Source organism: Eumetopias jubatus, unplaced genomic scaffold (assembly GCF_037043125.1).
Source record: "Eumetopias jubatus isolate StellerSeaLion01/CBP00866 unplaced genomic scaffold, mEumJub1_p1.0 scaffold_2, whole genome shotgun sequence".
Classification (NCBI taxonomy): Eukaryota; Metazoa; Chordata; class Mammalia; order Carnivora; family Otariidae; genus Eumetopias; species Eumetopias jubatus.
This window is the reverse complement of record NW_028274808.1, coordinates 65,061,268-65,088,174: the sequence shown is the minus strand read 5'-3', so window position 1 is coordinate 65,088,174 and position 26,907 is coordinate 65,061,268. Positions and strand designations below refer to the sequence as shown.

Genomic DNA, 26,907 nt, shown 5'->3' with positions numbered 1-26,907 from the left:
ATCACCCCTCACCCTGCTCCTTGGCTATAGATTCCCACCTGCCCAGTCTGTATCCCCCACTGCAAGACGCGGTAGCAGTGATACTTATACACATGGCAAAGCACGCCCCCTTGAATGAAGTCTGCCTTACCATCCTTTAACAAGCCTCTTGAATAATATTTTTTTCTTTAGTATCACTCTCTGCTCAACTCTTATTTTCAAGAGGATCTCAGAGACAACCACTTGTAAAACAACTTTCCTGCCTATGCCACCATCTTTATTTTCTTCAAAGTAATTATACTATTTGAAATAATAATAATAATTTTATTTATTTACTTATTTATTCACTAACCCTCGGAGTATCCCCAAAGCCTGGCACACAGTAGACAATCACATATTTGTTGAACGCATATACGGTCTGTGGAATCCTAACAAATACAGGTAAAACACAGACTTACACATTGCGAGAAGAAAACAAAAAAAACTAGGTTGGAAGGGGCCTTGGATCTGAGAAGGGCCCTTAATGGGTGAAGAAACTGAGACTCAGTTGGGGGAAAGCCTTGCTCAAGGTAACCGAGGTGAGCAGAGGTTCTTTTGCCATACTAGGACGTGGGCCATCTCCTAACGGTCTAACGTGGAGGGGGCCAGCCTCTGCGAGGCAGGCATCTCCAAAAGGAGAGCCTCGTCGGAAGATGCTGTTCAGCTGGGGGCTGTGCACCAGGGCAGATGATGCAGGAGATCTACGACCAAGCCTGGGACGCCACTAGCCAGGAGCGTCTAGCATCGGTAAGCCCAGCTCAAAGGCTAGGCCTCACACTGGGCGCTGGGGCCAAGTTCACCCTCCGGCCCCAGGCTTCCTCCCACTGTTTTTGGCAAGCCGGCCGGGAGGCTGCCGGCTGGTCCCGGGCTGAAAAGTCTAATACGGGATAAAAAGACATGGTCTTGGTTCCCCGGGAAGTTTTAGAGAGACGTACTTGCCCCTCCCTTTCCGGTCGGGTTCGCCGGGTCTTCTCCGGCAACCACGTGTGTTTAGGCTGGACGCTTCCTCTGAGCTGTTGCGGTTGTTGGTGTTTCCCTGATCTGGGCTGCCGAGGTCCTGCAGGGCCGTGAGGACGTCACCATGGTGAGCCCCCTCCCGCTCCCCTGAACCCGCTTGGCTCTCTGGAAGGCCCCCCTCGGGCAGGCTGGAGGGAAGGGGGCGGTCTTGGGATACTGGGAGAGGGGACCGGGCTAAGTGATTCTATTGGTCCGTACACTGGGGTGGGGGGTGCAGGGCAGGACAGTCCCGAGGTGGCCGCCTGGCCCCGCGTCTGGACCTTAAAGTTCAACTTCTGGGTTCCGAAGTGTTCACAGAGCGCCCTGTCCCTCGGGGGAAGAGACTCACGTTTACATTTTCTTGCTACTCACCAGTGGGGGGCGGGAGGATGGTGGGGGGGAAGGTCGGCAAAACTTGGGAAAGCGTTGCCTCCGTACTGGTGTGCCACCTCTTGCCGGTTTAGACTGCTTAGGCTCAATCTCTTCTTTTTTGGTGTCCAATCGCTGCCCTCCAGTGATGTACTCGCTCCCCAAATCCTCCGCGCCCCCCCTCCCAGTTCCCTCCAGGACGCTCAAACTATTCTGTTGTTTTTATTAAAAATTGACTAGATGCAAAAGAGTGCTTACATAACATAGTGAAGTATAAAGATTAGTAATGTAAGGAATTCTCGTTTATCCATTATCCAGTTTAAGAAATAAAACTTCTGAAAGATTCTGTTTCCTTCCTTGGATCTATAACGTTCAGGAGCCCCTCAGGTAAACAGTATCTAAATTTTGTATTTATAATTCCCTTGCTTTTCTTTATAGTTACCATTTACATTGTATTCCAAAACGGTTGTTTCTTCTTGCTTTTTTTTAAAATTTATTAATATTCATTAGAATAATTCTTGAATAAGAAAATGTTTCGTATTCATTTTCAACCAGTTTTTAATAAAAACAACAATGTAAAAAAGTTTATAATCGGGTAAGAAGTAATGATACTCTGGCCACAAGGCCTTTTATTCTCTTTGTTCTTTTTCCTTTTTCATTTTTTGTATGCCTGTCATTTTTGTCTTTCACATCTATACTGTTTTTTCGCCTTAGATCATACACGTTTGTATATGTATAAATTTAGTCTTTGCGCTTATCATTGCACTTGTGTTATTTCCAACCCTTTATAAGATAATTTTCTTTCATAGCTTTTCCGTTTCAAGAGTGGAACACTGAAACATTAGATATGATTGGGCGTTGGTTGGCATTTGAATGTAGTTTTGAGTATCAGAATTTCACTTTATCAGGCTTTATGGTAGGAGGATATTTCGCTGGCACATTTGCTGCCCTTTTCAGTTTTCTGGTACATCACCAGTGGCTCTGCTGTGCCCTTTCTTGAGTTTAAGCTCAGCTTGGTACTGGAGGTTTTCCAGTTTTTTTAATATCAGTTACTCTAAACTTCTTTCAGTAGAGTTTAGTGATTTAAAACAACATTAATTATCTCAGTTTCTATGAGTCAGGAATGAGGCATGGCTTATCTGGATCCTCTGCTTCAGGATTTCTTACAAGGTTGCATTCAAGATATAATCTGAGGCAGTGGTTTCATCTCTAGGCACAACTAGGAAGCATGCACTTCCCAGCTCACTCACATTGTTTTTTGTAGGATTTATCTCCTAGTGATGACTGGACTCAGGGCCTCAGTTCTTCACTGCTGTAGGATGGCGGCCTGTCTCATTTGTTTGTTAGATAGGCCTCTCCGTGGGACAGCTTATTGCATGATAGTTGGATTCTTTCAGAGCTAGCCTAGTGAGAGAGCAAAAGAGAATAGGCAAGATGGAAGCCAGAGTCCTTACAAAACCTAATCTCAGGATTGGTAGTTCCTCCATTGGCCAAATGTTATTCATTAAAAGTAAGTCACTAGGTCCACACTCTAGGGGAGGAGATTACACTTAGACATGAATATCCAGAGGTGGAATTCATTGTGAGAATCTTAGAGGAAACCTACCATGGGTTCTGAAACGTTTTTATTGTTTCGTGTTTGCTAGGTAAACTTCATGTACAAAAAATCCTTATCATACCGTTCTTTCTTGCACACCCCTCACCCCACATGTGCAGAGAATAACACAAAAAAATGCACATACAGACATTTCTTAGAGATATTGTGGGTGTAGTTCCAGACTTCCCCAGTAAAGCAAATATCACAATAAAGCAAGTAAGATGACTTTTTGGTTTGCCAATGCATTGAAAAATTGTATTTACATACACTATACTGTAGACTATTAAGTGTGCAGTGGCATCTATCTAAAAAACAATGTAAATACCTTAATAAAAATAGTTTATTGTTAAAAATGCTAACCGTCTGAGTTTTCTGCAAGTTGTACTCTTTTTGCTTGTGGGGGCTTTTGCCTCAATTAGGCTGCTGACTAATGAGGGTAGAAGTTGCTGAAGGTAGGGGTGGCTGTGACAATTTCTTAAAATGAGACAGTAATGAGGTTTGCCACATCAATTGACTCTTTCTTTCACAAACAGTTTCTCTGTAGCATGCAATGCTGTTTGATAGCATTTTACCCATGGTAGAACTTCTTTCAGAATTGGAGTCAGTTATCCCAAACTCTGCCACTGCTTTATCAACTATGTTGATGTAATATTTTGGATCCTTTGCTATCATTTCAACAGTCTTCACAGCATCTTCATCAAAAGTAGATTCCATCTCAAGAAACCACTTTCTTTGTTCATCTGTAAGAAGCAACTCCTTACCCATTCAAGTTTTATAATGAGATTGTAGCAAAATTCAGTGATATTTTGAAGCTGTACTGCAATTCTTTTTCTCTTGACATGTCTACCACATCCGCAGTTCCTTCCTCCTTCCTAGTGAAGTCTTGAAACCCTTGAAGTCATTTATGAAGGTTGGAATCAACTTCTTCTAAACTCCCATTCTTATTATATTTTGGCCTCTTCCCAGGAATCATGAATGTTCTTCATGGCATCTAGAATGGTGAATCCTTTTCTGAAGGCTTTCAGGAATTTACTTTGCCCAGATTCATTAGAGGAATCACTGTATATGGCAGCTGTAGCCTTATAAAATGAATTTTTTTTTTTCAAATAAGACTCAAATGTCAAAATCTTGATCCATGAGCTACAAAATGGATGTTGTGTTAAGAGGCATGAAAACAACATTAATCTCATTGTTTATCTCCATTGGAGCTCTTGGGTGACCAGGTGCATTGTCAATGAACAGTCATATTTTAAGATTTTTTATTTATTTATTTGAGAGAGAGAGCACAAGCTGGAGAGAGAGGGAGAGGGAGAAGCAGGCTTCCTGCAGAGCAGGGAGCCCGATGCGGGGCTCGATCCCAGGACCCTGGGATCATGACCTGAGCTGAAGGCAGACGCTTAACGACTGAGCCACCCAGGCGCCCCTGAACAGTTATATTTTAAAATGAATCTTTTTTTCTTAGCAGTAGGTCTCAACATTGGGCTTCAGATATTCAGTAAACCATGTTTTAAACATGTGCTATCAACCAAACTTTGTGGTTCCGTTTATAGCGCATAGGCAGAGTAGGTCTCCCATAATTCTTAAGGGCCGTAGGATTTTGGGGATGGTAAATGAACACTGGTTTCAGCTTAAAGTTACCATCTGCATTAGCCCCTAACAAGAGAGTCAGTTTGTCTTTTGAAGTTTTGAAGCCAGGCGTTGGCTTCTCCTTTCCAACTGTGAAAGTCCTAGATGGCATCTTCTAGTAGGAGGGTGTATTGTATACATTGAAAATCTTGTTTAGTGTAGTCACCTTCATTATCTTAGATAGATTTTTCTGAATAACTTGCTGCAGCTTCTACGTCAGCACTCCCTGTTTTACTTTGCACTTTTGGAGACTGCCTCTTTCCTTAAACCTCATGAACCAACCTCTGCTAGCTTCAGATTTTTTCTGCAGCTTCCTCACCTCTTTTGGCCTTCATAGAATTGAAGAGAGGTGGGCCTTTCTCTGGATTAGGCTTTGGCTCAAGGGAATGTTGTGGCTGGTGTGATCAATCCAGACCACTCAAAACTTTCTCTTTATCAGCATTAAGGATGTTTTGCTTTCTTACCATTCTTGTGTTCACTGGAATAGCACTTTAAATTTCCTTCAAGAACTTTCCTTTGCCTTCACAACTTGGCTAACTGGCACAAGAGAGAGGCCTAACTTTTTGGCCTATCTCAGCTTTGGACATGCCATCCTCACCAAGCTTAATCATCTCTAGGTTTTGATTTAAAATGGGAGATGTCCAACTTCCTTTCACTTGAACACTTAGAAGCAACTGTAGGGTTAGTAATTGGTGTTATTTGTATACTGTTTTGTCTCAGGAAATAGATCTGAGGAGAGAAAGAGAGATGGGAGATGGCTGGTCAGTGAGAATAGTAGGGACACACACAGCATTTATTGATGAAGTTTGCTTATATGGACACAGTTCATGGTGCCCCAAAACAATTACAAGAGGAACATTAAAGATCACTGATCACAGACCTCCATAATAAATATGGTAATAATAATGAAGTTTGAAATACTGCAAGAATTACTGAAATGTGACATAGAGACATGAAGTAAGCAAATGCTGTTGGAAAAGTGGTGTCCATAGACTTGCTCCATGCAGGGTTGTCACAAACCTTGTTTGTAAACAAACAAAAAAAGACCCCCACAATATCTGTGACACACAGTAAAACAAAGCATGCCTGTACTGTTGTATGATGGTCTCACATTATTCTTCTGTACCTGTAACCACCTTCCAGTGCCATTCTGGGTTTCAGAGTAGCAGTTATCTTGGCTAGGTGTATCAAGAAGTGAGCAGTAAATATTTGTTGGCGTATTTCAGTGAATATTAGTTGAAGGAATGAATACATGTGTGAATGAGGAATTGGTGGTCATTATAATTAATTCTGCCAAAAGTTTTACAGAGGAAGTGACTTTGAGTTGTATTTTATGAAAAGACAAGGAAGGAAAAAAGGATTTTCCAGGCAGAGGTAACCAGTGCAGTTTTCAGAAGTTATGAAACAGCATGGTGTGTTCTGGGAATGGGGGAGAAGTTCAGTAAGAACGGGATGAAGGATGTTTTGAAGAATAAGAAATAATGCTGGAGAAGTAGGTTGGGGGTAGATTGTTTTCCACATTAAGGACTTGGGACCTAACCGTGAGCTCGTTAGCAGGGGAGAAGGACTATACCAGATAAATGTAGAAAAATAAGCTTTGTGACTTCCATGAAAAAAGAATGAGCAGTGAGAATCTAAAGGCCATCCTAATCATGAAAAATCACGCTGAATTAAGGCAATGACAATAGTTTTGAAGAGAAGGTTCCAAGAACCTTTTTGAGATTAGGTATGTTAGAGACGGCCAGTTGTCCCCAAATAGAATCTTTTGTAACAATGTATTTTTTTCTGAGAATAACAATTATATTTACTACTCTCCCTTACATAACCCCCTGAATAAATATTGATCAATGGGATGTAAACAGAAGACTCCAACTTCCTGAGATCTTGCTCTTAAAGGAGAGGGGTGTGCCTTTTGATTTTCTTTTCTACTTCTCTCTGGCTGAAGTTTAGACTTGTATTAAGTCATCTTGAGCTATACAGACATACAGGAGGGTATAGCCTCAGGATAGTAGATGGAAGGAGCCTGGATCTCTGAGGACTTTGTGAAGCAGAGCCTCCAGCTCCTACTTCCTACACGAGAGAACTAAACTTTATCAGGTTACACCATTATTATTTTGGGCTTCTCTTATAGGAAGTCAAACCTAATTCCAAAATAAAAACAGGTATGATAAAATACAGAATTATGTAGGAATATAGAGTTAAATGTCTAGTTCAGTGGGCCGAATGAATTGGGACCTTGTTAACTGGCATAAGGTTTGAATGGGAAAATAATTTGTTCTTTTTTGGGTGTGCTAATTTTGAGATGGCTTGTATTATTTCCTCTATTCCTGTTTTTCTATGAACCCAGCTTTGATTTTGCTTGATTCAGTGCCCACTCTGTTCCATGTGCAACTTCTGCAGTCAAGCTCTGCGAACATCCTATGTTCCTTCCACTTCCCGAGCTTTTCTAACTGTAACACAAATTTTTAACTCTGTCTTCTCACTACCTGTATTCTCTTACCTACTTTGAAGATAGTAAGAGTTGAAGAGCTGGATTTATTGACCCTTTCTGTGCGTTTCTTTATTTTCTTATATCACTGAAGAGTAGTTTCGAATATATCATTTCTGTTATGACAATGGAAACCAATGCTGTTCCAATCATTTAACAGGTCTGGCTTATCTCCTAATTCCTAGAGTAGTGTTTATGGCTTATGGTATTTCTTATATTACTGTTTTTTAAATTTATTTCTAAAGGAAATTTTTTAACTGAAATCACTTCCATATCTGACTATGTGTGTCATGTATTTTCCTAATTTTAGCCTAAAGCCCTAAAGGGAAAACTTGTAGGACGGGAAAAAAAAGTCATCCACCCATATAGTAGAAAAGCAGCTCAAATTACAAGAGAGGCCCACAAACAAGAAAAAAAGGAAAAGTAAGTATCTTTTTATCATTTGTATTATGCATTGGTGTAAAGCCCATTAACATTTATTTTTCATCAATATTCCCTTCTCTCTTTAATAAATGTTAAGTATGTTCAATGCACTGAAGGTAAAACAGTGAACAAGGTTTCATCTCTTCTAGAGCTTACCTGAAGCAGAAACATATACTTAAATAGGTTGTGATGAGTGCAATGAAGAAAAAGGAAAAAATTATGGGATGGAGAGTGACAGAGTGGTTCCGTTTTACATAGAATAGTCATGTATAGCTTATCTGAAAAAGTTCGTATTGGAGGAGAGCTAAAAGATGTGAGGGAAGGAGCTATGTAGATATGTATTGGACATATAGGTTAAAGTACCATTAGTCTATTAGATATTTAGAAGGAGATACAAAATGGGCAGTTGGATATGTTGGGTCTGGTGTTCAGAGGATTGATTAGGGATGCAACACAAATTTGGGAGTCATCAGCTTCTAGATGGGACGGTGTGTGAAGAGACTACATAAGATTATCTAATGAGTAAATGTAGCTAGAAAAGAGAAGGGGGCCAAGGATTGATCCCGGAGGCCTCCATCATTTAGAGGTTGGGATCCAACAAGTCAGACTGAGGAAGAGGAAAAAGGAGATTGTGTTTCGAAGAGAAGGTGGTGATCAAGCTATGTCGTTTGTTCTTGATTAATGTGAGAGCTGAGAATTAATTTAGTAATTTGATTTAGTAATTTGGAAATCATTTAGTAAAGTGGAGATCACTATATATTTTTTGTTATTTCTTAGTTGTTGCTCTGAAAATTACAACTAAATCTTAAAACAATCTTGTTTCAGATTAATGCAAAGTTAATTTCAATAGGATACAAAAACTTTGCTCTGTTGTGGCTCCATTCTCCCTCCTTTGTACTATTGCCTAGAAATTACATCTTTATACATTATAATCCCATAAACACAGTTTTACAATGATTGTTTTTACGCAGTTGGCTTACAAGAATACACACAAAAATGCATTTTTACTGTCTTGTGTATTTACCTTTTTTTTACTGGTGCCCCTTATTTCTTCATGTGGATTCAAATTGCTATTCACTGTCCTTTCATTTCAGCCTATAGGACTCCCTTTAGTATTTCTTACAAGGCAGGTCTGAAAGTGAGAGATTCTCTAAGTTTTGATTATCTGAGAATATCTTAATTTCTCCTTTATTTTTGAAGGAAACTTTAGAATATAGAATTCTTGCATATAGAATTCTTGGTTCAGTCTTTCTGTTCAACACTTTAAATATGTCATCCCTCAGCCTTGTGGCCTGCACGGTTTCTAATGAGAATTCAGCGTTTATCTTATTGAATGCAGTGAGTTGCTTTTCTCTTGATACTTTAAAGTTGTTCTTTGTCTTTGAATAGTTTGACTGGTATGTCTAGTAGGTGGGGATTTCTGAGTTTATCCTACATGGATTTCATCCTACATGGAGTTTGTTATGCTTTTGTGCGTAGCTCAGTGTTTTTCATCAAATTGAGAAGTTTATAGCCATCATTTTTCCAGATATCTATCTTTTCTGTCCTTTCCTCTCCTTCTGTGACTCCCATTATACATATGCTGGTGTTCTCAGTGGTGCCACACAGGTCTCTGAGACTCTTCATTTTTCTTTCCTTTCCACTTTTTATTGCTCAGACTGGATAATTTCAGCTAACTTGCTCTTATGTTTGTGGATTCTTTTTTCTGTCGGCAAAAAACTGCTGTTGAATCTTTCTAGTAAATTTTTCATTTTTATTATTATATCTTTTAACTCTAGAATTTCTACTTGGCTCATCACTGTAATTTCTGTCTCTTTATTGGTGAAACGTTCTCATAATTTCCTTGAATTTTTTAGATACGGTTTTCTTTAGTTCTTTGTATATGTTTATTATAGGTGAATTCAAGTCCTTGTTGAGTAGGTCCAATTGTCTGGGCTTCCTTAGGAAGTTTCTCTTGGATGCTACTTTTAATCCCGGAATATGGACCATACTTTTCCTTTTTCGTTGTGTGTCTCATAATCTTTGGTTGAAAATTGGACATTTTCAATAATACAGTGTGACAACTCTGTTAAATAGACACCTCCAGCCTCTATACCCAATTAGGTTTGCTCTTGCTGTTTGCTTTGTGACTTTCCTAGACTGTGTTTGTAAAGTCTGTTTGTTGTGTGTGGCCATTGGTGTTTCTGCTCCGTTCGTGCTCGGCCAATGTTTGAACAGAGAGTTCTTTAAATGCCTTTAGCTAATAAGTCTCTCAGCCTCTGCTGAGGGGCTCTGTGAATCTATTGGGCATGGCCTTTGACACACCAGGATGCAGTTTACTTAGACTTCATTTCTTGTTTGCATAGAGCCTCAGGGTTAGCCAGAGGTGAGAGATTAGGACCTGCTCAGGTCTCTCCTTAGCATGAACATAGTCCTGAATGTGCATAGTCCTGAATCTAGATTCCCAGGAATATGTTCAGGCTAGCTTTCAAGTCGTCTGTGGACCTTCCATTCCCCAGTTTTCCTTTAAAATTTTTTGGTCTACCTTTTGTTAGCCCCCAACTGGTAATATCACTGAAGCAGCTGCTGTGTTAGATAATTGCTGCTGATTATTTTCAAGAAAAACTTGGGGACATAGCTATTCCTATATCCTCTCTCCTCAGAGAGAGCTCTGAGTCAGATTATGTAAAGACAAAGTAACTTCAAGCTTCTTAACATGCTGCCTGTCAGGTCAAATGGTAGCAATTCTCTGGGGATCGAGGTTTTGGGGAACTCCAAATTTGATCTCTTTGGTGGCCGTTAGGAAGATGGCTTTTACAACTACCATGAGTTGCTAGTCCATTGGTTTTCAACACTGTTGCAGAGCTGACGAGAGGACGATGGATTAGGCACATTACAGCACCACAGGTTTGTTGTTCTTACTGAGATTGGCCTGTTTTTCTTGAGAATGTTCCTCGGATTCTTGCAAGCCTTTGTTTAATTTTCATACTTCTGAAAAAGTTGATTTTGACGAGTTTTGTTACTATTCTCTGCTTTTATGGAAGAGTGGATTTTCGTAGGTCCTTAGGCCATTCTGGAAGTTGGTTTCTATTCTTGATGTGAAGAATTCATAGCAAAATTTTCTTCTTAGGAATGCAAAATGTGTATATAATACCCCTTCTTTTCTGCTTCCTGTCCCTTAGTCTCCCCTCTCTGGGCAGCATCCCACGCTATAATTTGCCAATTCTCTGCTCCATCTTTGGCCTGTGAGAGTCCACAGGAGCTGCTGTAGAGACAAATAAAAAATTACTTAAAATGAAGTTATAAAGACAAAAGTCATCATTTCAGCTATTTTAAAATAGCCTTACCATTTTAATAAATGGTAGATATATTTCCATACTAGCTGATAGAAACCAGCACGTTCATTGTTATATATTAATTCCTTACCTAAAACCTAAAGGCATATTTAGTAAAGGTTAGCTGTTCCACAATGATTTGGCTAGAAGTTTTCTGGAAGAGAAAATAACCTTTTTCATAAAGGTTATTAGGATGGTAGTATCACTTTAAACAATAATTTTCCAACTTTAAGTAATTTATGTATCACTTTCATGAATTTTGCTATGTCTTTTGACATGGTTATTACTTCTGCTATTTTGCAGTTTTTTTTTACTATCTTTACTAGTTATTTCACAAACTTAGGTGTACACGAGATATACCTGTAGGGAATATTAAAATGGTTTGTTCTTTTCCCTAGAATTTCCCATCAGAACATCTGGGGCAGTGTCAAAATTTTGCATTTCTAACAAATTTCAGGTAACGATGCTATTGCTGCTGGTTCAGGGACCACACTATGAGAACCACTGACCTATGGCATTATTTACTTAATATTTTTTTAGAATCTGTTTCCCTTACATACCTTTTTATTTTTTTAAAGGAGACATTTAATCTGTATTAAAAACAAGTAAATACTGTTGCCTCTCATGCGTGCTCTGAGCCTGAGGCATGCTTGCTTTATCCTTGGTGAAAAGATTTAGCAAAGGTTGGAAGACTTGTTAAGTAAGCATTAAACTAAGTTTTTGAGAGGATCAAAAGAAAAAGGGGGGTGGAAGTAGCTTGCTTAAAGCTGATTTAATTCTGTGTCTACGAGACTCAAAAATCAGCTTATATAGTGCTAGTGGTATACATGGCAATATTTTAGGAAATACTGCTTTAGAGTTTGGCTAAATTCTTTGGTTCACTGTAAGTACTTGTGCCAATGAGCCTAGAATCTTTGTATGTTGTCAGGTATTTTCAGGATTTTATGTACTGATTTACAGAAACAACAATATAAAGGAATTATGGAAAGATAAAACTGAACAACATGGTAATTCCTATATAACTTATTCTAAGGAGGTCCCATTATTGGCCAAGGCTCCATTTTTATAGTACAGAATTGAAAAGTATTACTTAATTTTTTCTACTTGGACAATGTTCTAAACAGATTTTTCTCATTTATTTTAAAGAAGTCATCATTGTAACCGTTATGGCTCCAGAAGCAAACAAATACACAATTTTAGTAGTGTCTAATGTATTTTATGAAACAGGCTTACTTACCCGTCATAGATGTCAGTTTTTTGAGTAGCAGCATTATTGACCATGAGTCATATTTAATTTAAACGGCATAAACACAAATAACATCTTAAAATGCTGCTGATCTTCCTGCACTAGAATAGTACTTCCAGCAAGACAGAAATGCTGAGTTGCATATTTTGGAGAGATGGTTGGTGACAAGATACTCAGACTTCTGGGATAGCTGTGAGCAAGATGATAGAAAAGGTACCAGCAGTGCTTAACTTGAACTTCAGGTGCCTGTGGCTTCTTAATAATGAATAGCAGTTATCAAATACTGCTTTAATTACCTATTGCTGCATAAGAAATTCTACAGCATCATAGCAGTTTGAAACAAACAGATTTTTGGTCAAGAATTGCAGTGCCACTTAACTGAATGCTTCTGGCTCAGAGTCTCTCACAAAGCTACAGTTAAAATGTTGACCGGCCTGCATTCATCTCAGAGCTTGATAGGGAGAGGTTTTGCTTCCGAGCTTACTCGTGTGGCTGTTGGCAGACCTCAAGTCGTGGCTGCCTGGTGGCTGGAGGCATCAATTCCTTGCCACATGAGCCTCTCCATAGGCTACTCACAGCATGGTAGCTTGGTTCCAGCAGAGCAAAGGCTCAGAGATAGAGCAAGAGAGGATGGCCAGGACAGAAGACAGTCTTTGAAACTTAATTTCAGAATGACATCCATCGCTGTTGTGCTATTTTGTTAGAAGTCTCTAGGTCGGGCACCTGGGTGGCTCAGTTGGTTAAGCAACTGCCTTCGGCTCAGGTCATGATCCTGGACTCCCAGGATGGAGCCCTGCATTGGGCTCCCTGCTCAGCAGGGAGTCTGCTTCTCCCTCTGACCCTCCCCCCTCTCATGTGCTCTCTCTCTCTCTCTCATTCTCTGTCTCAAATAAATAAATAAAATCTTTAAAAAAAAAGTCTCTAGGTCTAGCCAGCCACACTCAAGGATCACAAGGCCATGATTGTCAAGACACAAGAATCAGTGGGGACCATTTTAGATGCTGTCACCTTTTGTGAACTATCTGCCTACCAAAGATACATGGTTTTCTAAGGAACAGATGTAGCCAGGCAGCTTAGAGTATCCAGTTTCTGTACTTTTCATAGAACTGAGGATTCTTTGTACCACTTCCTAAGGTTCCTTTTTAGGGAGAAATGTAGGTAGGTGGGGAGATCAGGGAGGATATCTGTTATGTTGTAGTGCCTTTGACTAGTGGTCAAGGATACAAAACCAGACCTGCTAGGTTAATCAAGTTGACTCTTATTGACAGACTCTGATTAGTTAAAGATACTGCAGGAGTGAATAGCAACAGAATAAGAGCTCAAGCATGTTATTCTTCAGTATTTGAATGCTCTGATTTAGGACTATATGGAATATTGCTTCTGTTCATATTAAAAGAAACTAGTATGTTTTGAAGACTAAGACATTTCAAGGGATGCAGAATTTACAGAGAGGAAATGGCTTTTTTTTTTTTAAGATTTACTTATTTTAGAGAGAGAGAGCACGCACGTGTGTGCACAAGCAGGGGAGGAGCAGAGGGAGGAGGACAGGGGAAGCGACTCCCTGCTGAGCATGGAGCCCGTCGAGGGGCTGTATCCCAGAACCCTGAGATCATGACCTGAACCAAAATCAAGAGTCAGATGCTCAACTGTCTAAGCTACCCAGGCGCCCTGTGTGTTATTTTACCTTTATTTTGTGATTTCTCAGCATAGCCATGTTTTGTTGGTATGTACTGTCATACATACAGTATGTCCTGCAGGGTATACAACAAAGAATTCTAGATACCAAAAGAAAATGACTTAGTATGGAAAATTAACAGAGAGAAACAGCATAATGGGTAAAAATCTAGGAAACAACTACTTTGGAGAATTGATCTCAGATCTCTCTACTTTTCTGTATCCCAACTGATAACCATTCTCGTTCAGGCCCCGTTGAGTTCATTCAGAATTATTGCAACCTGACTTCTAACTAGATTCTTTCCTCTAGACTTAATTGAAAGGAATGAATTTTTTCTACCTTGTTTATGAGTATTCTCTATTTTTTAAAATAAACTTTGGGGTATAAACAGCATTCAGTAAAATGGCCATATTTTCAGTGTACAGATTTGGGTTTTTGACAATACATTGGTCGAACCACCACGATTAGTGTGTAGTGCCATTTTCATCCTTCCAGAGGATTCCCTTGTGCATTTTCTCAGTCATTCCTCACCCTCCACCCCTAGCCTCAGGCAACCCCTGATTTTCTTTTTATTTTGATACATGAGATTTATCTTTCCTAACGTTTCATTTAAATGAAATGATTATATGTAATTTTTTTTTGTGCCAGCTTCTTTCACTTAGCATAATGTTTATGAAATTTACCTGTTATTTCATATATTAGTTGTCTTTCTTATTACTGAATGGTATTCCATCATATGGATGTGCACTCTGTTTATTCGTTTACCTGTGGTGTGTTCATTTGGATTATTTAGAGTACTGGGCAATTATTGGGGTCTGCAAGGTAAGGGTCCAGCCCCCCTGTTTTTATTAAAAAGTTTTATTGGAAATCAGCTAGCTCTGGCCATTCCTTTTGTATTGTCTGTGGCTGCTTTCAGGCCACGATGGCAGAAATGAGTAGTTGTGACAGAGATTGACCACATTACTCTCTGGCCATTTCAGAAAAAATTTGCCTGCTTCTGCTATGATGAATAAAGTGCCATGAACATTCACTTACAATATTTGTTTGGACATTTGTTTTCATTTTTCTTTCAGTTCCTAGAACTGGAATTGCTACGTCATATGGTGATTGTATATAAGAAAATTGAGTTTATATGAAATTAAGTTTATAAAAATTGCTGGTCATATGATAGGTGTCACGTTTAAGTATGTAAGAAATTGCTTTATCCAAAGTGATAATACCATTTTATATTTTCACCACCAGTGTATAAGAGTTATATTCTCTCCATATCCTCTCAAGCTTGCTGTATTAATCAGGTTTTAAAAAACGTTTTAGCCATTCTGGTAGTTGTATAATAGTATCTTAGTTTGATTTAATTTTGTACGTCTTGATAACTAATGATGTTTAAGTATCTTTTTATGTGCTTATTGGTCATTTCTATGTCTTTGATATGATGAAAAATCTGGTAAAATCTTTTGCCCTTTTTGGTATTAGGTTTTCTTCTTAAGTAGTAAGAAGTGTTTGTATATTCTTACAAACCCTCTGTTAGTTATTTGTATTGTGAATATCTTCCCCCATTCTGTGCCTGAAATTTTTTATTAAAAAGGCTTCATTTTTATTTCTCCAGTTTTCTAGTTGTTTAAAGCGGGAGGGGGCCCCTGGGTGGTTCAGTTGGTTAAGCGACTGCCTTCGGCTCAGGTCATGATCCTGGAGTCCCGGGATCGAGTCCCATACTGGGCTCCCTGCTCAGCGGGGAGTCTGCTTCTCCCTCTGACCCTCTTCCCTCTCGTGCTCTCTGTCTCTCATTCTTTCTCTCTCAAATAACTAAATAAAATCTTTAAAAAAAAAAATAAAGTGGGAGGATAAATTGGGTCTGCTTTATTAGTCAGGGACAGTAGATTTTTATTTTTGTTCATTGCTCTATCTCTAGTGAGTAGCACAAAGGGTGGCAAAAACTAGCTGTCCAAAGGTGTTTTCTCAATTAATATTTAGAATACCAACAATAGGAATCATGTATTACCTAGACTGTTTCCTGAGAATAAATGAGTTATTTTTCTTTATTATAATTCTTTTCAAATTATGAAAAATAAACATTCTATTTTGTTCTTGTTGAAGTTTAAAAGGTGACACTAGGGCATTTTGGTCTTGGTGGCCGCACTCTTATCTTCTAGAAGGTATTCATTACTCTTGTGCACAAGTATTACCCACCTGAACATTCATAATCCAATCAGACTTTTTTTGTGTTTTCAAAACTGATTTGTTATATAGGTGTCCTTTAGTTATTAGTCACTGAAGAGCTAAAGAAAAGTTTCTAGTAACATTTTGTTTCAGTGATTTAAAAGAAAGGAATGGTGTTCAGTGTTTCTGTACTAACAAAATTAATTTCATATGTATAAAAGAGTGAGCCTTGAATTAAGGTTCTGTGGCGGTATTTTTCTGTTTTTGACAGATTTTTAAAATTTGTTTTGGAAATTTTCTAACACATTATGTACCTTTTTTTCCAAGATTGAAGAATGAAAAGGCATTGCGTCTCAACCTTATTGGTAGGTAGATTTACTCATTTGACACTCTGGCTAAACCATAGTGAAGTTCTGCTCTGTGCCTATTTTTCTTTTGATTCTTCTAGGGAATTTTCTTTACTAGACTTAATTAAAACAAAACAAAGTAAAATCAGTCATTAGCTCTTAGAAAGTATTAATAATATCTAGCTCAGTTTTTCAGAAACTATTTAGTTTATATTTACCTACCTACCTACCTACCTACATCTCTGTCTGTCTGTCTCTGAAGTTTAATTCTAGCTCCCTAGCCATTAGAATTAGGAAGGATTGTGGTCTAAGTATTTTGGAAACAGCAGTTTATATTTAGTGATGTGGATACATGCATCCTCAGTCTGTATCTCAGTGTCACAGTCTTTTTGGGGGGGGCGGATTTATTGTTAGTAAATTTTTATTTATAAGTCTGACTTCAAAATAGTGACTCTTAGGGGCGCCTGGGTGGCTCAGTTGGTTAAGCGTCTGCCTTTGGCTCAGGTCCTTATCTTAGGGTCCTGGGTTGGAGCTCCATGTCAGGCTCTCTGCTCAGCGAGGAGTCCTCTTCTCCCTCTCCCTTGGTTCATTCTCTCTCTCTCTTCGCTCTTTCTCAAATAAATAAATAAAATCTTAAAAAAAATAATGACTCTTAGGCTTTATTTATTTGTTTTTTGTTCTGTTTTAATCTTAAGCTTTACTTGAACACTGATCTCTAATGCTTTCTCAGATAATAGAATAGTATTTCTAAGTAGGTCATCCATATCTGAGGTAGGGCCATTTTTTGATCTGTAATATTGAGAAATCTAACTGAAAGAGACCCTGATGGTCAGATTTACTCTTTGCATAGTATCTGGCAGATCTTGCATGGTTAATATATTTACTAATTTGAGGCCTTGGACAGGCCACTTAACCTTTCTCATGTGTGACTAGGAATAATAATGTACTAATCCTCATAGGTTTGTAAAGCTCTTGACATAGAGCCTGCTGCTTATTAAATGTTCAGCAACGACCATCTTCGCCATTAATCTAACCAAATTTTCATTTTATTATTTTAGACAAGTGTTCTGTCTTTTGCTTTTTCAGTACTTAGAACTTCATGTTCTGTTAATGTATTTTTTTTTTTAATGCATCCTTATCGGATAAGAATTACATACTGAAAGGCATCTCTGTCTCTTCCTCAAATTAAAATGTGACATTTTATTTCTGACATTTGATTTCTGACAGACTGGTTTAATTAGCTTTGAGCCCACACAAGCCTTTATATTTAACATTGAAATAAATTTTGATAGTATTTTAAACACATTGATGTTGAAAATTATAATGAATACTCATTGCTTAAGTGATGATTTATGGTGTTAACCTGTCTTTGTACTTTGTACTTGTTGTTATAGGTGAAAAACTGCAGTGGTTTCAAAGTCATCTTGATCCCCAAAAAGTAGGATATTCAAAGAGAGATGCATGTGAATTAATTGAAAGGTAAACACTGGGTATGTCATGAGCAAAGGGTCAGAAAAGGGAATTCTGCAACCTGGTTCTTCAAGAGACAGAGTTCTGTTCTGGATTTATAGAGGAGTAAATGGGTTTTGTTACCAAAAGCCTTTAGATTCACACCCTGGTTTAGCCACTCTAGTAGGTTTGTAAGGTTTCTGAGCCTCAGATTGTTACTTAACCCAGTTTCTTGGATCAGGAAAGGCTTTCTATGGAAATACCGTCTCAACTGACTTCTGAAGAGTAAGGGTTAGCAGACTGAGGTAAGGTTAATTGAGCTTTTAGGCAGACAGAACAGTATCAGAGGTACGAATGGCTGATTTAGTGATCTGCCAGACATTAAATATAATCAAAATAATAGGTTCAAGGAGGGCATTGTGACAGATACAGCTCACAGAAGACCTCAGGCATCACTGTAACAATTTGGACCTTTTCAAAGGACGTTGGGAGCCACAAGAAGTTTTTTACAACAGGCACCTGAGATGATCATATTTGTATCTTAGAAATGTCACAGTCATGAGAACAATGATGATGGCCTGAGGGCACATGGCTTTGGCCAGGACACTGTTGAGAGGCTGATGAAGCAGTCTAGGCAAGAGATGATGATGTTGGCCTCTGCATGGTTAGTAGCAGTATGGTGAAGAGAAATGAAGATTCCAGAAATATTAAGAAGGTAGAAAGTCTCAATCTTTAGTGAAAACTTAGATATGGCATTAAAGGGAGAAAGTGGAGTCAAGGAGGACGTGTGCATTGTTCACTTGAGCAAGTGGGTGGATGGTTGTACTATTTCCTGAGGTAGAGAGCCAAAGAGATGGAACAGGTTTGGTGGGGGATGGGAGCGGACAGAGGTGAGCACAAGTTCACTTTTGAGGTGTTAAGCCTCCATGGGACATCCAAATGGAGATGTCCAGGAGGTGGTTGAATACGAGGATCTGTTAGCAGATACTTGAATAGCAGTCAGTGATCTGGTTGCTGAAATTTTGGACATGGTTGGGTTATGTAGGGACCATCTGAAGTCTGGGGACACAAGGAACTCAGAAGAGTATAAAAATTTAAAGGATAGGTGAAGGCTGGGGTTTGTTTTAAATGGGGTAATATAAGCATGTAAGACTTGTAACTCAAATTGCTTTCTCTTTTCTCAGGTATTTAAATCGATTCAGCAGTGAACTAGAGCAGATTGAATTACATAACAGCATCAAAGACAGGCAGGGAAGGCGGCACTATTCCCGGGAGACAGTCATCAAGCAGACAATGGAACGTGAGCGACATCAGTATGAAGGATATGGCCTTGGTGTGTTCTCTGTGACTTTCTTTTTTTCTTTCTAAAATACAAAGGCATATCAGGTTTCTAATTCATTTCAAAGATTCAATTTTATTTATTCTATTTATTTAGTTTGAATTTCTTCTTTTGATTTCCTTTCTTTTGTGAGTATATCAAATAATTTTTTTTAAAGATTTTATTTATTTATTTGACAGAGAGAGAGATAGAGCAGGAACACAAGCAGGGGGAGTGAGAGAGGGAGAAGCAGGCTTCCTGCTGAGCAGGGAGCCCAAGGTGGGGCTCGATCCCAGGACCCTGGGATCATGACCTGAGCCGAAGGCAGACGCTTAATGACTGAGCCACCCAGGCGCCCGCAAATTAAGTTTTTAAATTCTGATAATAAAAACACTGAAGTATTAGGACCCTAAAGGAAATATCATGTGGGTAACTGTTGTGTTGGTCCCAGCCTATTGATGGCAATTCTATCAGCTAGAAATTCCTGAGGCACTCACCTGGCCTCTAGTACTTGCGTTGAGCCCCCATAGGTATTTCCCCAACTGGAGCCATTATTGTGGCTGGCACAGCCCTTACGGTTCTTACTATGATTGTAGGACGCGTCTAGTAACAACCGTCAGGGAAATTTGAAAAAAAGAAAAGCCAAGATTTATTACTCACAAGGTCTAGGGGGTCCATAGCACGCCCAGGGCCACACAGAGCGGTCAAGCGTAGAGAGAAGAAGGGAGTGTGGACTTGGGGCTCTACCTTTATTAGGGTCTGACATGTTCACTCTTTTTTTCCCCTGCTTATTTATTTGTTTGTTTATTTTTATTATTGTTATGTTAATCACCATACATTACATCATTAGTTTTTGATGTAGTGTTCCATGATTCATTGTTTGCGTATAACACCCAGTGCTCCATGCAGAGCGTGCCCTCCTTAATACCCATCACCAGGCTAACCCATCCCCCCACCCCCTCCCCTCTAGCACCGTCAGTTTGTTTTTATTGGTGAATTAAAAACAAATGGGAGTTACGGCGTGAGAAGGGAAAAGTGGGGTCACTTGAGTGGTGATTTAGTAGGTTACTAGGGCTTTCTAAAAGGGGACTTTGATGGGAGGGCATAGCCTGGTTTCTTATTTCGTTGTTTTGCTGGTAGTGTGTCATACAGCTGGCAATATTTTTATTAGAGAAGGGTGTCTTTGATACAGATGTCTACACAGTCAAAAGCTTAGTGTCAGGCACTTATACTGTGGTAACACTAGAAACCCTGAAGGGACGCCTGGGTGGCTCAGTCGGTTAAGCGTCTGCCTTCGGCTCAGGTCATGATCCCAGGGTCCTGGGATCGAGTCCCACATCCGGCTCCTTGCTAAGCGGGGAGCCTGCTTCTCCCTCTGCCTGCCTCTGTCTCTCTCTCTCTCTCTCTGATAAATAAATAAATAAAATCTTTAAAAAAAAAGAAACCCTGAAGTAGCTGGTTGGCAGTTCGTCTTCATCATTTCTAAAAGTAAGCTTCTTCACTGAAAAAAATAACAGAAAGTAGCTGTAGCACTAGATAGGATGTGATTTAAACCTTTAGAGCTTACTGTGTAACAGGACAAGTTATTTAACCCTCCCCCCACCAGGTTTTGTTTTCTTCAATTTAAAAATTGAAATAAATAGTATACCTACTTCCCCCATTGTTTAAAAGTTACATGAGGCTTCATTTATCAAAGTGCCTGACACAACCTAATACAAGGAGGTTCGGGAAGAGCTTCAACTCTGCCGTCTGTGTCCCTTTCACTGAGTAGTCACCTCATAAGAACGTAAAATTGGTTTATGCTCCTAGATCTCCCATCTCCTCCTGTTTCGTTTTCCCTGGAACCCACTTTAATTAGCTCTTATCTCCATCACCCAACACATACTGGTCACTGATGACCTCTTAAGTTGCTAAGGAGAACAGTTGCTATACTGGGTGTTGATTCTCAACTTTTCTCTGGCATTTGATACAGATGATCACTTCATTTTCTTGTCACACTTTTCATTTGGTGAAGAAGACCTAGCCCTTCCCTAATTTTCTTTCTAGCTCAGTTTTCTAAGTTGAATCCTCCTCCTCTTCACAAACTAAATATCGGCCAAGGTTCCCATCCTTGGGCTGCTTCTTGTTTTCTACGTATACCAATTCCTAGTTCATTTCACTCAGCCTGTGGTTTTAAATACCATTTACATGGTGATAACTTTGAAATTTGTATCTGTTGACCCTAACTTGTCCCTAGAACTCGAGACTTGCATTATCAAACCGGGGTTTCTCAAAATCTACTTGAATGTCTTCTAGGCATCTCAGACCTGACGTCCCAAAGCAAAGTCCAGCTTTTCTCCTAAAACTTGTTCCCACACGATCTGTATGTCAGACAGCAGCATCACCACATGCCCAGTTTCTCAGGCTGGAAACCCGTAGTCACTTTCTCGCTCCATCCAGCTCGTCAGCAAAATGTATTTTGCATCTGATAATTTGTGCTGCTACCACCACCACCTCCCTAATCCAAGCCACCATTGTTTCACCTGTTCCATTGTAACAGCCTCCCAGTTGGTCTCTGTGCAATTGCTCTTTCCTCCTAGAGTCTAATCACCATGTAGCTGGCAGATGAATTAACAGAGCATGGCCAAGGTCAAACATGTATTTGAGCCAGCACAGAAACTCAGATCCAGCATTCTTCTAGCTGTGCCACAGTGCTTCTTCCAGAGTCAGGGAGTGTGTCTGGTAAAAGGGTTGTGATCTCTGACAACTTCCTAAGTGCCTCTGGACATAGGCAAATTGTTAGTGAATTCTGCAGGTTCGGAGAAAACTGGATTCTGACACCTCTCCTTGCTCACCCCATGTGGTATAACTACTTCTGACTTATTTTATTATTATTTCTTTTTTTAAAAAGGTGCTTAATTTACACCTTTTAAACACTTGACCCCCTCATGCTCATTTTCTGAAACTATAGTCATAATCAGCATATAGTTGCGTCAAGCATTTTTATTTTATCTTTTCCATTCATTGATTCTGATTTTAATTAGTATTTTATTGCATTGGCCAGGTTTTTTGCAGTCCTGTTCCAGTTTTTTATACATGTCATTTGTGTTTTACCAATAACTATGATTGTGCATATTGGTTTATGGTAAACTTTCTAATCATGGTGAGGAACTGTTAAATACCTAGTGTTTTTTTTTTTTTTTTAAGATTTTATTTATTTATTTGAGAGAGAGAATGAGATAGAGAGAGCATGAGGGGGGAGGGTCAGAGGGAGAAGCAGACTCCCTGCTGAGCAGGGAGCCCGATACGGGACTCGATCCTGGGACTCCAGGATCATGACCTGAGCTGAAGGCAGCTGCTTAACCAACTGAGCTGCCCAGGCGCCCAATACCTAGTTTTTTACTAAAAATGGATTTAAGTTTTATTGAGTTGCTTTGAGCAGCTACTGATTATAGTTTTAAAATTTTTTTCACATTTTGAACAATGTGATTTTTAAAAATATTAAAGAATACTTCTATTTCTCAGATAAACTCTACCTTGCCAAGGTGAGGTATATGCTTGAAAAAAAATTTTACTTTTCACCAAGAAAATACATTTAAAAATCTAGCCTATTATTTGAGGGGGTTGATCATTAGAAATTGCCATGTGCCTTTCACAGATTAAATGGACAGGGTTTATCTCATTAATAGGTTTATTTCATTTTATAGATTCTATGCTAGAATTTATTATTTTATAGCATTCCTCTTAAATCACATTCTTAAACTAAGCCCTTACTTTTCATATAGCATTATAGCAGTGCTTTGAAATTTTGTTTTGCTTGGATTTTCTTGCTGTCTGTCACTTATTCATTGTATCTGAGATAATAAACAAGAAAACTGTAAAATGTTGTAATTTAAAGAACACTGCTTAATAGATATAATTATTTTCTTTCCCAGAGATTCCAGACATTGTAAATGCAGGTAATCTGAGAACTTTTAGGTAAGTCTGTCTCTCTCTATTATCCCTGGAGGCTGCATGTAAAATACATGAGACATAAACTTTCTTCCCTTTTGTACTTAGACATTAGAGCTAAAAAAACTCAGGGGTTTCTTTTAACCTTTTCTCTTTTATCAAAGTAAGACTTCCTAATTTGTGTTTATTTGAAACACATGATGTGCACTGACATGATAGTGACATGGTGCCTTTAAATTCCTTAATACGGTACTTAAAAGAACTTGGTCTCACTATTCCTCCCCAATTCGTATTTTTTTAAAAGATAAACTAACAGCAACAGGCTCAATGGCTCAGAGTTCTGTCCCTAGACTGTTCGCAGCACCCTCTTTTGGAGAAGATGGTTCCTGGGAAGTGATACCAGAGAAAAGGTTAAGTCGTCAAGAACTAGTTAGTTCAGTGGTTGAAAGATGATTTCTGTTGTAACAATAACATATTTTTGGTTACTGAAACTTTGACTTCCCACCAAGTGTGAAAGGAAAAATCATTTCTGACTGCACTTTGGAGATTTGCGGGTACAATATAGTTACTACTTTTGAGGTTCTTGATACTATATGGCCCGATGGAGCATTCAGGTTAGGGAGAATAAACCAATGGCAGAGCCTCCTTGTCACTCCTGCCTAATAGTTTCCTGTACTGCGTTGGAAGTTTGGGATATGGGGGAATCTCTGTGCAGTTACTGCTGTTGTAGGTTAATGAGAAGATGCAATATGTACGGACAATGCAAGCCTTCCTTCTTGGTACTTTTTTTCCGTAATGCATATATTGTTTGTTTCTAGGGCATTTGAATCTGCAATAAATGTATAAGCTTTGTTCTGCTGCTTTCAGAGTTTTAAATATTGACTGCTTCGCCGTCTTGCACCCCAGCAACCCTCTCTATATACTCTCTCTTTTGTTGATTTAGGGAGTGGGATTTCGATCTGAAGAAATTGCCAAACATTAAAATGAGAAAAATTTGTGCTAATGATGCAGTCCCCAAGAAGTGTAAGAAGAAAACTGTTACGGCTGTGGACAAAGATTTAGGGGAACTGGAACTAAAAGATGAATCAAGTGATTCAGATGAGGAAATGACAGCAGTGGCCTAATTGTCCTTTGCTTGAGGTGAAAGCAAATAATTGGAGAGCTTCAAGTTTTGTTTGACCTGACTATGGTAACTAACTGTCCAGATACAAGAATTTGCTATGTAACTTCTTTCATGATGAGAATCCCATTTGCAGTTTCAAAAACAGTGTTATGATTTTCATTTAAAAATGAATGTTGCTTTTTGTTTACATTAAATTGCTAAAATAGATATAGTGAAATAAAAGCACAGTCTAAGATCCATTTAATCTGAATTTCCCGGGCAGGGGGAGTGATATGAATAAGGACAGAAATGTTTTGATTTTTTTCCTCATGTTTACCTCGGATCACCTGATCTCACATTCTGGGCCTTGTATAGCAACATGTTTGCTGTAAGGGTCCTAAGGATACTTCTTGAGCAGTAATGATAGCAAAATTGGCTTTCAGTAATAGTGTTTCACTAATCTTCCTCTTAAATATAACACCTATTTTCTTTCCTTGTAAAATAAGGAAAATGTGATAGGGAATAAATATACACTGATAGATTGTACGTTATTTTTACTATCTTTAAGCCAGAGTTAAATGGTAAAGTAAAAAACTGGTGACTGTTTTCATGATGTTGGCCTCCCCACACTTAATCTGTTATCTTTTGATCGAGGAGATAAGTGATTTCAGGTGAACTCTGTTTCTGTATTGTTTTCTGCTTTCTCATGAAAAATTATAGGTTTTATTTTTGGAAACAACTAATGATTAGAGAATCAGTTATTGCAATTGTGTTATTTGTGTTATTTATTCTTCTGAGAGATAGGCTAAATGACATATAACTCAGTATTTCAAGTATCATGAAAGACATGGATGTGTTAGAATGTTGTTCTTCGTAGAACTTGTTAAAGGCAATTATCTTTTAGGCTATTTTCTAAAGGATACAATGCAAATGTATTTGAGTATTTTCAAGAAAAGAAACACAAAACATTAATGCTGTAAGTGGTTAACTAGATATCAACTAAGTCTTAATAACTTATTTAAAATGTTACAGCTTTTTTATTATTGAAAATTAAGAATAAAATTTATTTTCACAATTTCACTTCTTAAAGTTCTAATTATTTCATTTTTTTCAGTGTTTTAACTGATGCTGATTTGCTTTTCTTTAGTAATTTTCATAAAAATATGACTTTATGGTTACAGAAGCTTCAGTCTCTTTAGTCATTAGAAAGTGTCCTTTTTTTGTTTCAAAATGGCTATAAAAACTGAATTTTAAATTATAGTAAAGAGAATAGAAACTGTTTTATCCTGTCTATTTAAAAAGGCATACTGTTAGAGAAATAACTTAAGAAAATGGCAGATCATCCTCCCCCTCAGACATTTGTTCCTAGTTTTCCCTATACCATCAAAGCAAAAAAGACAACAGGCACACTGCTTGGAACTAGAGTAGGTAGATACTTGTTGAATGGATGAATTTACTTTACCTTTTAGGATAATAATTATAATTCATAATCACATTTTATTATATATCATTATATAGAATAATAACGTGGCAGTAACAGTCATAATTTGTTGTTAGCATAATGCTTTTAAGTGATATCCTTAATCATTGTCTGTAGAACATGTTTTTTCTGCAGTGATAACTTGTGCTGCCTTATCTAGATTCTTTTCTGGTCAGTAGTGTGTCTTTGTAAGAGTGCTTCTGCAGTCCGTGGCCACGGAACAGAGTAAAAGCAACTCACTTCACTTGGTTGGCAGTACTGTGCAGACCGGGGGCTGGTAAACTTTTTTTGTAAAGAGCCAGATAGTAAATATTTTAATTATTGCAGCTGAAATGGCAATTTCTGTTGCATATTTGTATGTGTGTGTGCGCGTGTGTGCGTGCGCGTGCGTTTTACCACCCTTTACAAAGGTAAAGATCATTCTTAGTTCATGGCCATACACAGAAGAGGCTGCAGGCTGGGCTTGGCCTGCTTGCCATCATTTGCCGACAAGCTGAACTCGCATGGATATGGACCACTTGTACATTTCTAAGCTCAAAGCAGCTAACTCTGACATTGGTGGTCTCTTTCTTAATATCTTAGTCAGTTCTCTGCCTCACTGACATAGACCATAGGCATCTCTTTAGGACTCTGTTCACCTCAAATAGAAGCTTTTTCTACTCTTCTATCCCTTGTGCTACTGGAGCAGGAGATTAGATAGGGGCCCTCTTTGTTCTACCAACACTTCCTCTTCTCAGTTCTTTCAAGTTCTACCACTGTCTCCCTCTGCTTGTTATCTTACCTCCCAGAAGAACCTTCTGCCCATTCCACGACTTTGGCTCTTGACTCAGTTTTCTTCTCTCCTATTTCAGTCATGTTACTGATCCCAGAAGCCTTGTGGATAACAAGTCTAACATGGTGACCTTTACCTTTCCCAGTCCTTTTCTCCATCCCATCAGAGGCCTGCCCGGGGTCACACCCAGATCCTTATCAGCTCCTGGAACTCCTGTAAACTTGACAGACTCTTCTGTTCTCCCTCCACTATCCCCCGTCCCCCTCCATTGCTGAAGTTCCACGCTCTGACCTCATTCTTTCATTGTGCACCACCTCTCTCCTGTTTCACGTTATTGCTTCAGATTTTGTTGAGATTCAGATTTCCTTGCCTCCCTGCATATGCCCTGAATCCCTCTGCCCTGGGCTGCGTAGTATTCCTCTTTCAAAACTCAGACCGAGTAACACTTATCTTTCTCCTTCATACCTGTTGTTCCCAAGCAGCTCAGCGTTGCTGGAGAATATCAGAGAGGTTTTTGTGTTCATGTTTGCACATCGCAAGTGGATTCTCAGTACTGATGAGCAATTTTACTGTGTTCCTGTAGTAAGTTCCCTTTCTAAC

General features: G+C 38.8%; 1 protein-coding gene across 1 annotated transcript; it reads left to right on the top strand.

Annotated features, from left to right (window-relative positions):
* Positions 1 to 995: 995 nt before the first annotated feature.
* Positions 996 to 25,080, top strand: TMA16 (translation machinery associated 16 homolog). The gene is made up of 7 exons (XM_028104323.2): positions 996 to 1,102; positions 7,405 to 7,517; positions 16,237 to 16,274; positions 17,651 to 17,735; positions 18,890 to 19,038; positions 22,938 to 22,980; positions 23,897 to 25,080. Exons 1-7 carry the CDS (start codon positions 1,100 to 1,102, stop codon positions 24,075 to 24,077), a joined length of 612 nt encoding a protein of 203 aa, XP_027960124.1. The 5' UTR covers positions 996 to 1,099; the 3' UTR covers positions 24,078 to 25,080.
* The last annotated feature ends 1,827 nt before the right edge of the window (positions 25,081 to 26,907 follow it).

Coding starts and splice junctions, on each gene's coding strand:
- TMA16 (XM_028104323.2), top strand. Junction 17,736..18,889: donor GCATGTGAATTAATTGAAAG/GTAAACACTGGG, acceptor CTCTTTTCTCAG/GTATTTAAATCGATTCAGCA. Junction 22,981..23,896: donor GGTAATCTGAGAACTTTTAG/GTAAGTCTGTCT, acceptor TTGTTGATTTAG/GGAGTGGGATTTCGATCTGA.